This window comes from Sminthopsis crassicaudata, chromosome 2 (genome assembly GCF_048593235.1).
Source record: "Sminthopsis crassicaudata isolate SCR6 chromosome 2, ASM4859323v1, whole genome shotgun sequence".
NCBI classification, from domain to species: domain Eukaryota; kingdom Metazoa; phylum Chordata; class Mammalia; order Dasyuromorphia; family Dasyuridae; genus Sminthopsis; species Sminthopsis crassicaudata.
This window is the reverse complement of record NC_133618.1, coordinates 40,302,849-40,316,293: the sequence shown is the minus strand read 5'-3', so window position 1 is coordinate 40,316,293 and position 13,445 is coordinate 40,302,849. Positions and strand designations below refer to the sequence as shown.

General features: G+C 43.4%; 1 protein-coding gene across 4 annotated transcripts in view; it reads right to left on the bottom strand.

Moving 5' to 3' along the window:
* The window catches only part of COG4 (component of oligomeric golgi complex 4), a 31,732-nt gene that overhangs the window by 5,705 nt on the left and 12,582 nt on the right, over positions 1-13,445 (bottom strand). For all 4 annotated transcript variants that reach the window (XM_074285954.1, XM_074285952.1, XM_074285953.1 and 1 more), the window contains 7 exons: positions 12,559-12,716; positions 11,688-11,746; positions 9,078-9,211; positions 7,685-7,803; positions 6,302-6,468; positions 5,179-5,344; positions 1,898-1,960 (listed from right to left, as the gene is read on the bottom strand). In XM_074285954.1, the coding sequence (XP_074142055.1) occupies positions 1,898-1,960; positions 5,179-5,344; positions 6,302-6,468; positions 7,685-7,803; positions 9,078-9,211; positions 11,688-11,746; positions 12,559-12,716 (866 nt within the window). The remainder of the gene's footprint in view (positions 1-1,897; positions 1,961-5,178; positions 5,345-6,301; positions 6,469-7,684; positions 7,804-9,077; positions 9,212-11,687; positions 11,747-12,558; positions 12,717-13,445) is intronic.

Sequence of the window (13,445 nt, the reverse complement as noted above, 5' to 3'; positions counted from 1 at the left end):
TTTCTTTGGACACATCTGATGAGCTGGCCACCCCCAAACCTAGTTCTCTCCTGATCTTCAATCCATCAGCCTGCTCCTTCCCAGTCTCCTTTGCTGTTTCATTACCCAAGTCACAACCACTAACTATAGCTAGACCACAAAGCTTCATTCTGAGACTGCCCATGTCCCCTACAGTGTCACATGGTGACCTCATTAGCTCACATGAGTTCAAGTGCCATCTCCCTGCAGATGGACTCTCAGATCTCACATCCCGCTCTAAGATCTCTCCCACATCACAAACTTCCTTTTGGTCATTCAAGCACAAGTTCAGTAGTTTTCTCCAACTCATCTTCCCTCCAAGCCCTCTTTTTTTTTTTTTTTTTTTTTTTTTTTTTTTTTTTTTTTAAAGTAATGGCTTATGCAAAGAGAATTTTCAATATTCACCTTTGCACAATCTTGTGTTCCAGATTTTTCTCTCCCTTTTCCTCCCTCCCCCTTCCCTTAGAGAGCAAGTAATCCAATATAGGTTAAAAATGTTCAATTCTTCCAAACATTTCCACATTTATCATGCTGACAAGAAAAATCAGATCAAAAAGGAGAAAAAAATGAGAAAGAAAAAAACAAGCAAGCAAGCAAACAACAACAATAACAACCACCAAAAAATGGTGAGAATACTCTGCTGTGCTCCCCGTTCAGTTTCCAGAGTCCTCTCTCTGGACTCCAAGCCTTCCTCTTTCCCAGACTTCCTGATTAATGTTGAGGACACTGTCACTCTCCTGGAGCTGGCATATCTGCAACCTCAGTGTTAACCTTGAATCCTCATCTGTCTCATCCCAGCTGGCACTTTTTACCTCAACATCTCTGGCATCTGCTCCCCACACTGCCTCCCATCCACTTGTTCATCCACCACCTGGTACACTCTCAGCTGGCCCCCTCCCACTCACAGCCACTACCCCCCCCAATCTGCTACGTTTTTCTTAAAGCACAGGAGTGAGCACATCAGACCCCTACTTGATAAGCGCCAGTGGCAATAAACTCAAATCTTTGGGATAAAATATACATTTCTATGTAGCATAAAGTTCTTCACAACCTGGTCTTTTGCCACGTCCCCAACTTTTGTGCACAAGCAATCTGGATACACGCCCCTCCTTCTCTGTGACTGCACTGGCTGCTCCCGGGCCGGGAAGGCTCTCCTTTTTCACTCCACATCATGAAATCCTGGGTTTTGTTCACACTCAGGTAAAGAGCCAGCCCACTTCCTCTAGCTGTTAGTACAGTTTGCAAACCACCCTGGATTTACTTTCTGGGTATTTTGTATAACAAATAAACATAAATAATAATAAATTTATAATAAATACAGGTACTTAATAAATGCTTGGTGCCTGATTTCAAATCTAGCCCCAAGTCCCTTTGGTCTCAGGGACACTGGAGGCCTCCTGACTTTCATACCAACACTCCGACACCCAGATTGCATCACTGCCCCTGGTTTTTCCTGGTCCAGCAGTGTCCTGGGGTTGTGGGTCCCTTGCATTAGCCTTATGCCAGACATTACTAAAGTTTTCCACTCAGGATTGAGGCATGAAGGTCATTCAGGTGATTCTCCTTTACTAATCCCTGACACTTAGTTGGCTAATGAAAATGTTAACAGCCAGCTTTTTTGAGTTTGGTGAAAAGCGCAGTATAGTGGGCAGTACTAGGCTGAAGCATTCTCTGGCTGTATGCTCCTGCCTCAGTTTTTTCACCTACAAAATGAAGGGCTGAATCAATGGTCTACAAGGTTCCTTTCAGCTCTAAATTTGTGATCCGTGATTATCGAGCATCTCTAATAAATAAATGAGTGTTCTCCCTCCCCAGTGTGTCTGGCAGCCTGCCGTTAGCCAGCCAGACTAGTTACTGAAAGCTGACAATCCCAACATACCTCCAGGGTTGTCTTCAAAGTGGAGATGTTTTCACTGCAGACTTCCACATTATTCAAGGTCACCTGGAAAGGGAAGAAAGGTGAGCACAGCTGCCTAGATGTCAGGGCACACAGCTCACCATTACAAGTGGAAGAGACATCTCCCTAATGGGATGAAGTAGAACTCAATGAGGCTAAGAAGGCCCCTCTATTCGCCTCCCTGAGAGTGAATGCTTTTCTGCTAAAAGTGAGTATCTGACCAGGTTCGGAGACAAGTTTCACTCCCATGGTAAAGTCAGCCTGGATAAGGTAGGACAGGCCCCTCTCTGAGGCTGACACTCACCACATCTCCTTATTAATGAGCTGGGACTCACATGAGCTGGGTAAGCCCTGAAGTCCAGATCATCAATTCGGTGTCAGGGTTTGTGCTGCTCCATGTATTCGCTGATGCCCCCAAATACAAGGGCCTATATGAGGCCCTGGGAGAAACTACAGAATCACTAAGGCACCATTCTTGCCCTCCCGAAGCCTGCCACCTAGAAGGAAGACAGGACATGTGCACAATAATTCTCATCATAGTGTTTGCACAAAGTTCTCATTTTGAAGATGAGAGCCAAGGGAAGCCCAAATGGAAGTCAGCAGATGATAAAATGATGATGGCAGCACAAAGGAGTCAGGAGGTGATCACTTCTAGAGAAGGTGACCCAGGGAAGGCTTCACAGAAATGGATACCAGCTGAGCTGCCCCTTTCAAGATGGCTAAAATTATGTTGGATGGATGGCGAAATCAGGGCCTTCCTGGGAAAGAAAGAACATGCACAAGATACATGGAGAGGCCAGAATGTGAATACAGAATCCAGGTGAATCCAGAATGATGGGGGTATGGTCAGGGGAGCAGTGAGATAGAAGCTAGAAATACCCATAGTGCCAGATGGTGGAAGGACTTGGTGTCCCTGAAAATTTTTGAATTGGAATGATATGACTAAAGTTGTACTTTAAGAAAATTAATCCAGTGACTGAACAGGATGGATTGGGCCCTAAGGAATAAGGGGAGGGAAAGGGCCTGGCAATGGGAAGAGAAGCTGAGGATTACTGGCACAGTGCAAGGAAGATCTTTTTGTTCTTGTCAAAATGAAAACCAATGGTAGTGACCTAGGCCTCTGGCACTGCTCCAACTGCATGAATCCCCATGCTTGGTTCAGGGGCACTGAGGGGTGGATCACCTTTACTGATCCCAGAGGCCTCAGGGGCTTTGCCCTGGGATCCATCAGCAGTGCATCAGGAAGAGCATACTGACAGACAGGTTATGACCTTGTAGGAAACCAACTGTTTGGTCAAGATGACTGAAAGAAAATAAGCACTAGATGCTTTCAGGAAGGCCTCTCTGTCAAAGGTAGACTGCTAGAGGGACTACAGATTGGTGCAAACATTTTGGAAAACAATTTGTCAACAAGTGTCACAAAACACATCAAAACTTTTGATCCAGTGATTCCATTGTTTGGAATTTCTAACAACTGGAGAAAAGCTCAATAAAGTACAGTATGCTAGTATAACAGAATTCTATGGTGTCATGAAAACAACAAATATGAAACTTGTAAGAAAATATGGATGAAAATCTTTATGAAATGATGCAATAAGAATTGTAGAAATAATTGAAATCATATCTTTAAAAAATGAAAAAGAGGAAAACAATTTTGGACAGGTCTGTCAGGCATACACAAAGCATCATTGATTGTTAATTATTTTGCTTCTGCCTTATTAAAGATCAGTTGTTTTGGGTAAAATTTTTCCTCGTTTTATTTGTTTATACAATTTTGTTTTTGTTGATAGTCATTAAGTTTTTTTAGAAAATCATCCCCTAAAATTACACCATTTTCTTAAATGGCTGCAGATAATCTGGAAAAAGAATGTGAATAAATCCCTATTTTAAATGCTATTAAGAGTTTTTAAAAAACACAGCTGTGAAGGAAAAAAATGGAATTGTTTTCAAAAGATACTGACTTCAAAGTTTCTTTTGCAGTGAGAATCCCTGCGAAGGCTTAGCTCATTGGGTTTATCTCTGTTCACAATGACTGATATGTCAAGACAATTGGGGGATTTCATCTTGACAGCCAAATGAGACAAGGTGACAAGAGAAATAGAGAGCTGCAGTGGGAGTGAAGACATTTTAAGTATTTTGCTTCAGGATAACTGGAGATCTGTCACTAAGCATTTAACGCAATAAAACAAATGGTCTCGATCTTCTTCATTTGCTTGTCTTCAGGCTTCTGTCTCATTAAGTCTTTGTGCAAAGATATTAGGATTCTGCAGCTAAAGCTTAAGCCAGCTTCTGACTATGGATGCTACAAGATATACTTTCTACATGTAAGAACTTCCAGAAAGGAAACCTATCTGGGACTAATCTCTCATGCTAACAGATGGGCAAGCCAGCTTAATATCTACTCACAGAAAGGGGTTCCCTTCCTAGCTTGGGGAGATGAAGGCTAACTATGGGCTTCCCCTGAGTAAGAAATGAGGAAGCATCAGCACAGATGTCTCTCTCTGTTACACGGGGAGTCAGAATCAGACAAACATGGGTATATAGAGTTAAGACATAGAAGAGAAAACAGCATACTATGTATGACTGAAGCAGAATGAAAACTAGAGACTTGAGTGAAGAATTAGAACTCTTTGGTTTGATTTTTTTTTTCAGCTGCAGATCAGCTATTACTTTTTGTAAATCCCTCTCTCCTTGTCAAATGTGGCTAAGATGCCACCTTTGCCACAGAAGGTGCTGTTCTAATAGGACCAAATCTGCGGTGGCAGACTGATTGGAAACAAAATTTATAAAAAGAGATTGATGTTCAAAGGGATTCAAGAACATACCTACTGTACCAGGCTCTTCTATCAGAGATCTAGTTGGGTCCTGGTTAGTTTCTGGGGACAGGCAAAATGAAGACTGTTTATAGGCCCCCATGAAAAGTTCAGAAGGAAACCCCTAGCTCAGCATTCAGAGGGAAAACACTGCAGAGCTCAGAACTGTTGGCAAAGTAAAAACCCTGCTGTTGTGGTCCAGGTGATCTGAGGACACATTTATGGCCAAGCAAGGCTCTGAGAGCCGTGGGGCCACCTGGGGGATGTAGCCATATGAGCTCATTCTCCAGACAAATGGAAGATTCCTCCATGTCACTTTGAAGGATTTTATAAGAACCGAGTCCTGACTTTTAATCTCTGCCAAGAACATTTCTCTTGCTAAATTAAAGGTCACTTGTCCGCTCTGACCAGAGCCTGGCCACAGCTGAGCTGCAGTCGCAATTTACCTACCAGGAAGGACAGCTTGGCTTCATCTGTGCTCTCAATGCCTTTGGTATCAAACTTGCCCTGCTGCAGGCTGCTGTGCATGATGTTCACAGCACTCGTCACCCCGCGCTGGAAGTCTTGGAAAGTGGTGGCAGGGAAGCCCATCCGCAGCTTGTTACAAAGAACCTCCCTACCAGGCAGAAGAATATGCTGAGTCAGAGCAGCAGCAAGGGCCTGCAAGCCCCTGCCCAGGCTCTGGATGTCCCTGCCCACACTAAGACCCGTCTTCCACGGATGCAGGGGTTTCTGGGGCCACACTAGGTCTAGTGTGAGCAGGGCTCTTAAATTTCAGAACAAATGCTGATCTATAATGGCTAAGGGAAAAGCAAAGCCCAATCCAAAACATCAATCAGGGGAAAGGTAACAAAAGGCCTCTCTGGAACAGCTGCCCAGCCATCCGGTCCCAGATGTGGGCCCAGCTTCCCCACAGGCTCCCAGCAGTTGGACCACCACCTGGGCTATCAGCAGGAACACTCTCTGCTTCCCCATGTCCTCTGCCCCAACAGCAAGAAAATATCTCCTGGCTCCAATTCTATTTGTAGAAGCGCCTTAGGGGTTAGTGATAGAAGTCTCTTAAAAACAGAAGAGATGGCTAGGATGACCTATGAGAGACTGGAGGGGCTTTTCTCAGTACTTCTTCACTTGCTAGCTCCTTCCTGAAACAATGGTTCTCATAAAGGAGGTTTGAAAGAACTCTTCTCCTCTCCCAGCCCCACCTTGGGCACCCTTCTCCCTTCCCCCTAACCAGGCCAGCCCTGACACATCACTGACTTAGAGATAGCTGAGGTGTGCCCAGGACACAGAGCTGCTCATGGGCCGTCCACTACCAAGGCAGAAAACAATCAGCAAGGGCTCCCTGGCCTTCCTGTGACACTGCAGAACTGAACTGAAGGCATTGGAGAAGGAAAAAAGGGAAATAGATCAGAAATAAACTAAGAACTTAAATTTCAACAAACCCCTCATCAAACAATGGTTCAGGGCTGCCTGAAGACTCTGACTGATCTAGAGACGTCTCCTCACGTCCCTAGGACAGGAGGCATCCTGCATCTCCACAATGTGCGAGAGCCCCTCAGCACTCGGACAGTACCTGAAATCCGATTCCAGCTCTGTGGTGGAGAGGTTGATCATGGCACAGAGGCAGTCAATGCTAGAGCTGGACAAGGCCCGCCCGATACACTTTTTGACAATGTAGAACACATCATCTACCATGCTGGAAGTCAGCTGGCCCTTCTCATAGGTATCTAGAGCTACTGCCTGCAAGGCAAGAAAGCAAGTCAAAGATTCATTAGGGACCCCGAGCCTGACCACCACTGGTTAGGGATGGTTTTGTGGCACCTGACAATGACCCTTCTATGTGGCTTGTTCGGGATCTTGGGTGCTCTGCAGGCCACCCTGGCCTAGCCTTAGGTCACATTTTTTCCTTCTCAACTATGATCGCTTTCACATTTATTAACAATCCAAGAGATTAATCATGCTTTTGACTGTAATTGGGGTCTTAGAGCATATTTCAGGGTATTCTACCAACAAACACTAATCAATAGGCATACTTGAGAAATACTTAATAAAAGTATCTATATGAACATGCCTCCTATGTAATAATTCCTACTTTTAAGCACCTTCTCTATCCAGGAAAACAACACGTATGTATGTCTGTACACATATACATGCCTGTCTAGACACACACATGTGAGGTCCCTACAGTTAAAGGAATTAGGGAAAATTAGATAGAAGGAAGTACCTGATCTGCATATTGAAGGAAATGAGAGATTCTGTGAGATGGAAATGAGGAAGTGCTGCCTGGGCATGAGGGACAGCTGGTACAAAAGCACCCACGGGATATGGAGTATTGTATGAGAGGAACAATTCCAGAATGTGGGAGGGAGTCCTATAGAATGAGTCTGGAAAAACTGGTGTAAACCATATTGTAAAAGACTTTAAGAAGCCAAACAGAGGAGTTTCAATTTGATTCTAGAAGTAATGGGAGTTTACTGATTAGGGGACCAACATCATCAGATCAGCATGTAAGCAAAATCATCTGAGTAGCTGTTTGGAGGATAGACTAGAAGGGAAAGGGATTGGAGACAATTCAATTCTAGTTGAACTGGTTGGCCAGCGAGGAGAACTAATGCGGCTCTTGTCCCCTTCTGTCCCTCCGGCAGACAATGATCTAGGTGTGATTTAAGCTGACACTCTGCTGCAGAGACTATCTGAGATATGTAAAAGATAACTTGATAAAATAAAAAATCTGTGGATCAAGAGATGATTTGCATTTCCTCACCCAGAAGTCCCAGTATGAATTTCTTTCCTAAAAGCTAATTGAAAAAGCATATATAGGGGATTAGAATGCCAGGGCAAGCTTGCTGCAGCATGCTTCCATTGCAGAACCAGGAAACGTTCAGCTGCCCACTGGCTTTCTTTGTTTTGGCTGCTCAGAAAGAGAAGGCTAGTCTCTGAAGGCATCATGGCCTACCTTGTTGACAGTCTCTCGCATGAAATACTCTTCCATGGTGATATAATAGCCAATCAGCTCCTGCATGGTACAGCTTAGGAGGCAGTTGTTAAGGAGTTTGTCCAGACATTTCTGATGCTCTATGGAAATGATCGATAAGACAGTGACAAAGAAAAATGTGTTTGGGGCTTTGCTATTTCAGAAAGAAAAAGAAAATGCCTTCTCTTCCCAAACTGAAAGCTGATGCAGAGGGCTATGTTGGGAAGTCCTAGGGCCAGGTGGCCTTTCATCAGACATATTCAGGTCAAGTGAGGTCCCAAGCTTGTTTCCTGACCCAAATGGTGAGCACTTGGGATTAGCGAGCTCAAGGCATTCTATTCTGAGTTAGCTTGCTCATTACTTATAAAACCTGAGAAAAAATGGGACATGGAGACTAGAAGGGACAGGCTCCCTACACAATGCAGCCCAATGGTGGGAGATGAAAGACTAAAGAGTCATAGGGAGAGAAAGGGGGTAACAGGATCAATCATCTTTCTAGGACAGACAGAACAGCTGTACTACTTTCTAACACTTCAAATCAGAAAAAACCCTAAAGGTCTCTAGAAAAAAGAAGACATTTGAGACTGCATCCTTCATTTTCAGAGAGGACCAATGACATCATTGGGGATGTTTTGACTTGTGCATGAACTGGACTGAGATGAAGCAGAGTTGTACAAACTCATCAGCCACATTCTCTTCCAGAGTCATCAAAGTTCACAGCAGGATGAAAGTTAGGAAGACAGCTGATGGCCCAGGAAGCTGTGGATGATCTTGTGCCTTAGCGTCTTCGATGGCTGAGCAAGCTCTGAGAGCTCCCCAGAGCCTGCGTCAGCCACCTTCCTGGTCACTGAAACAAACTATTCTCATTCACCCACTTCACCAGGGGAAGTTTTCACAAGCTTGAGGTATACACCCCCTGACCCACCAAAGGGTTTGAGGGATAATCCTCAACCTGGGTGAGCCCATCTGCCAAGACAGCTTTCCCAAGGTGGGACCCCTGCAGGTGCTACAGTTTTTTGGGGCCACAGCAAGAATGGGGCAACAAGCCCTCCTACCAGAGGGGCCAGACCTTCTGGGCCTCCAAAGTAAGAGAACCACTAATTGATGACAAGACTGGGACACAGCCAAAGACTATGGATGCTAGGTGGAAACAACAGAAACGAACAGGCCCCTTTTCTGCTCTGATTCTGGAAGGCACCAGCACCACAATGATCTTGCCAATGACCCCTCCCCTAGAAAACCCAGGGGCTGGATCAGAGCACCCCTACTTCCCCCTTCACCTCCTCTCTCCTCTCATCCAGGACTTCTTCCTCAGAGCCCCCTGCCCAGGCCAACCCAGCTTGTTCCCCCTCTTAGCCACATCAGGGGCTCTTACCTTGCTTCACTTCTTCTGAGGCCATGGAGTCGCCCACCTCGAAATCAGAACTGATTCTTTTTTTTAGAAAGCGCAGGTACAGCTCACTGCGTGCGTTCATAAGGGTAACCTCGGTCAGAATAGGATCCAGTTCCCTGGGAAGCAGCAGGAAATGTTATGGCAGCAGGACACCTAACAGAGAAAAGAGAGCACTCTCTCTCCCGTGGAGCCTGAGCAACAGGAGTCCGCCGGACAGCCGCCACCTCACACAGGAAGCTGCAGGATCAGTCTGCAGAGTTCCTCAGCCCCGCCAGTAGTCTAAGATCCCAATAGACAACTGAACAGAACTGACAAATTGTCTTTACTTAAGTCACAGAGACCAAAAAAACACTCTCAAGTGTGGCTGCCTTTAAATCATTTAGCTCTGACTTATCTGGTCCCAGATTTTACGGCAGGAGACCATAGCCACGTCAGTTCTTCCCATTTCCCATTGTTTCCTCTGATGCTCCCCATGAACCCCAGTGGGGGGGGGCAACACAACTAGGCCAAGAGGGACCAAGGGGCCAAGTAACTCATGCCAAATGAGAATTGAACGGTGGCAGTCAGGGCCAGGGTCTCCTGACTCAGAACCACTAGGTTTCAAACACCTTATCGTCCGCAGAGCCTTCTGCTCCCTGGCTTAGCTCCCCTCTTACTAGGCAAGATTTTGTTAGGCTTCTTAGAGAGCATCTCGGCCTTTAGGATGAACCACAGATGAACAGCTAAAAAGGGTGACCGTGATTAGAAAGGCCTGTACTGACTGGGCAAATGTGTTTCCTCCATTTTTGGAAGAGCGGAGCTTTTTATGGTATAGCTATATTTTCTACATATCTCTTTTCAGGTTTAGGTATCAGTACCATGTCTGTGTCATAAAAGGAGTTTGGTAGGACTCCTTCATCCCCTATTTTTTCAAATAATTTATATAACATTGGGGCTAATTGTTCTTTAAATGTTTGGTAGAATTCACATGTGAATCCATCTGGCCCTGGGGATTTTTTCCTGGGGAGTTGATTAATAGCTTGTTCTATTTCTTTTTCTGAAATGGGACTATTTAAGCAATTTATCTCCTCCTCTGTTAATCTAGGGAGCCTATATTTTTGGAGAAAGTCATCCATTTCACTTAAGTTATCAAATTTATTGGCATAAAGTTGGGCAAAGTAACTCCTTATTATTTCTCTAATTTCCTCTTCATTGGTGGAAAGATCCCCCTTTTCATTTGTAAGACTATCAATTTGATTTTCCTCTTTCTTTTTTTTGATCAAATTTACCAAAGGTTTATCTATTTTATTGGCTTTTTCATAAAACCAACTCTTGGTTTTATTTATTAATTCAATAGTTTTTTTACTTTCAATTTTATTGATTTCTCCTTTTAATTTTTGTATTTCGAGTTTAATTTTTGGTTGGGGGTACATATCTCTTTTCAGGAAGACATGGAACCTGAAACTCTGTATTTTGTGTTGTACAGAAGGATCTAAGTATTAACTTGGAAAATCACATATTAACTTTTTTTTTTTAGCATTCTACTATAATATTTTTTATTTTGTTTATTATTTCCCAATTACTTTTTCATCTGGGGTCTCTAAAAGTCTGAAGGCTTCTGGTACAGTGGATGGAAGCTATCTTTGAAGCAAGAAAGATAGGGCTCAGGTTCTGCCTATGATACAAGTGCATGTGACCATCAGCAGCTCCCTTAACCTGCATAGGGTCATTGTCTAATTAATTACCAAATGACTTCTCTCACATTCACCTCTCTAAGATCATAATGTGCAAATGAGCTGCTTCTCTACATAGAGACAGTTGTCATCACACCAGGAGATTCCTGTACTGAAAACATTTTAGGTCTGGGCCAGTTCCCCTCCCTCCCCAATCCCCCTCACTGCCACTGAGCCATTACCTGGGCCAGACTGCTAAATCTCCAAAGGTTTTTGGTTCTTCCCTTGTAAATGAAAGGGTTGAATCTGATAATCTTTAAAGCCTCATCTACTTCATGATACTGATTCTAAATCACAAGGCAGCAGGGAAATCTCTTCTTTTTTATGTAATATGAAAAACCTGTTTCCCACACACATTCCCCTACTCTTCCAGTACCTTCCACAGGGTTCCTAGGTCCCATCTTTAAGAGATAGTGAATTAAAGTGTCAGGAAACTGAGAAATTTCCCATCTGCTACATGCAAATAATCCCTGACATCTCATAACTAACCTTTTTTTTTGTTTCCATTGCAATTTAGCAAGCAGAAAAAAGTTTCCCTCATACTGATAAGTGATTTTTCATGAAAAAAAAAAAATAAATAAAGCATGGCAATGGTTTTTCTATAAAAATGTATGTCCATATAAATAAAAACCAAAGACACATGGGATAGTCTCAAAAATCATATCTCAATAGGAAGAGATATATACTATATCTGGTTAAAGACACAGAGAAATATTATGGTGCTTACATTCACTGTGCATAAAACAACAATGCTAAGAATAAAAAACACTTCCAAAAGATAGGTTTGAAAAAATAACGATCACATTGTCCTGGGAAAGGTTTTGCATTTTCCAATTGCCTAACCCAGTTCCTATGGGCTAAAGATGGGAAGGTTCATTACCTTGGTTCAATTTTCTCCGCTGCAGAACTCCTCATCATGCTATTCTGGACAAGCTGGAACTATAACCACAAGGAGAAAGATGAGGACATCACTAGCAATTCCCACCAGCCTACCTTGTAACAGGTTATGTTTCATGACAATCTCTTTCCTCTCCAGCTGCCTACCTAGTTCCCTCTTTCTGTAATGACCAACTAGTTAACTAATTGTGGAAACTCTGCGATGCCCACAAATTCTCAGGTTAATCCTATGCTCAAAATAAAACAGATGAACCAGAAACTTATTTGTGAGTAGTAAATTCCAAGGTTTAGGAAGTCTTCCCTCCAAGTACGCTAACACCCAATTCTGGAACAAATGGCATTATTTCTATGATCTTCCTTTTCATTCAATTACATTCACTCCCAAATGAGAATTTGTGCTAAAAATCCATGGCATCTACACAGTACCTGTACACACCAGAGCTCATTGGAAGGACTTATGAGGCCCTGGGGAGGTAGGTTGGGTTGGGGCACGTTCCCCATCTAACAGATGAGGAAGCTGAGGAGGGGTCAGGTGACTTTTCCAAGGTCATACAGCAGTCAAGTGGAGCCAGGTCTAGCGGGAGTTCTAGGCTTTTCAGACTCCAGCAAGGCCACATCAATGCCTAAATACTTTTCATGTCTTTCCTTCTCAGGCCTCAGCTAGAATCCAAAATTCTCTCAGGACAGATGGATGCAGAACTTTGACTCTACTAGTTGCACAGATTAGGAGGTCTCTCCCTGTGACCCTCCCCTTCCCACCATCATTAACTCTGTACCTGCCCCAGGCAGGGGGGGGAGGGAAGCCACTCCTGTGGTACAGTGAGCTTGGCATCTGCTGCCCTCTTGCCCTTTACCTGGCGGTGATAGTCCCTTTGCTTGATGAACTTGTCCACCACCTTCTCCACCTGCTGGTCACACTCCAGCTGCAGGTGTTTGATCAGGGTGTAGAGGCGGCCTGGTCCATAATAGGTCTCCACAATAGGCTGGTGGGTCTCTACGATTCGGGCAATTCCTGCATGAGAGAAAATGAGAGACTGGACTTATAAGTTCCAATCACCCCCAAAAAAGCCCATCTTCCTTTCATTCACTCAAACTGAAACTCTTTTACCCAAAGCTGACTTGGGCCATAAAGCCAGCAATAACTCAGTTCTTATTCTCTGGTCAAAGTTCTTTGGAGAGCAGCATTACTTTCCTTCTGGTAATTTATCTCAGGATTAAATTGTATTAGTTTTTGTTTCTAATAATTATAGAAAGTCAAAACATCAGATGGGCCTAAGATCTGACTGATGGGAAATAAAGAACTACCCACCTGAAAGGAATCATTTCCTCCAAAAATCAACTTAAAAATCCCCTTATTCCTGCTTGGCATAGAGCAAGTTGTGCAGATGTTTTAAAATAGGATGAATGCTAAACTACAGAAGCTATAGTTTTATTCCATCAGCTTTAAGAGCTAAATGGAATTTTTAAGACATAGCAGTTGAGGGCAAGTTTTGTTGTTATTTTTATTTTTAAGAGGAAGTTAAAAGAGTTTAGGACTCTTTTTAAGAGTTTAGGTTTAGGAGAAACTTTGTGGAGGAAAAACAGGGATAAAAAGGAAATGAGGAAAAATGAGAAAAAATTCTTAGGAAAAGTTCAACTTAGTATTTTATGAGGACACACTATGAAGATAATTTTATGAGAAGTTAGAAAAGAAAATCTGTGAGGAATAATAACTTGAGAGAAGAAGAAGAGATTATATTCC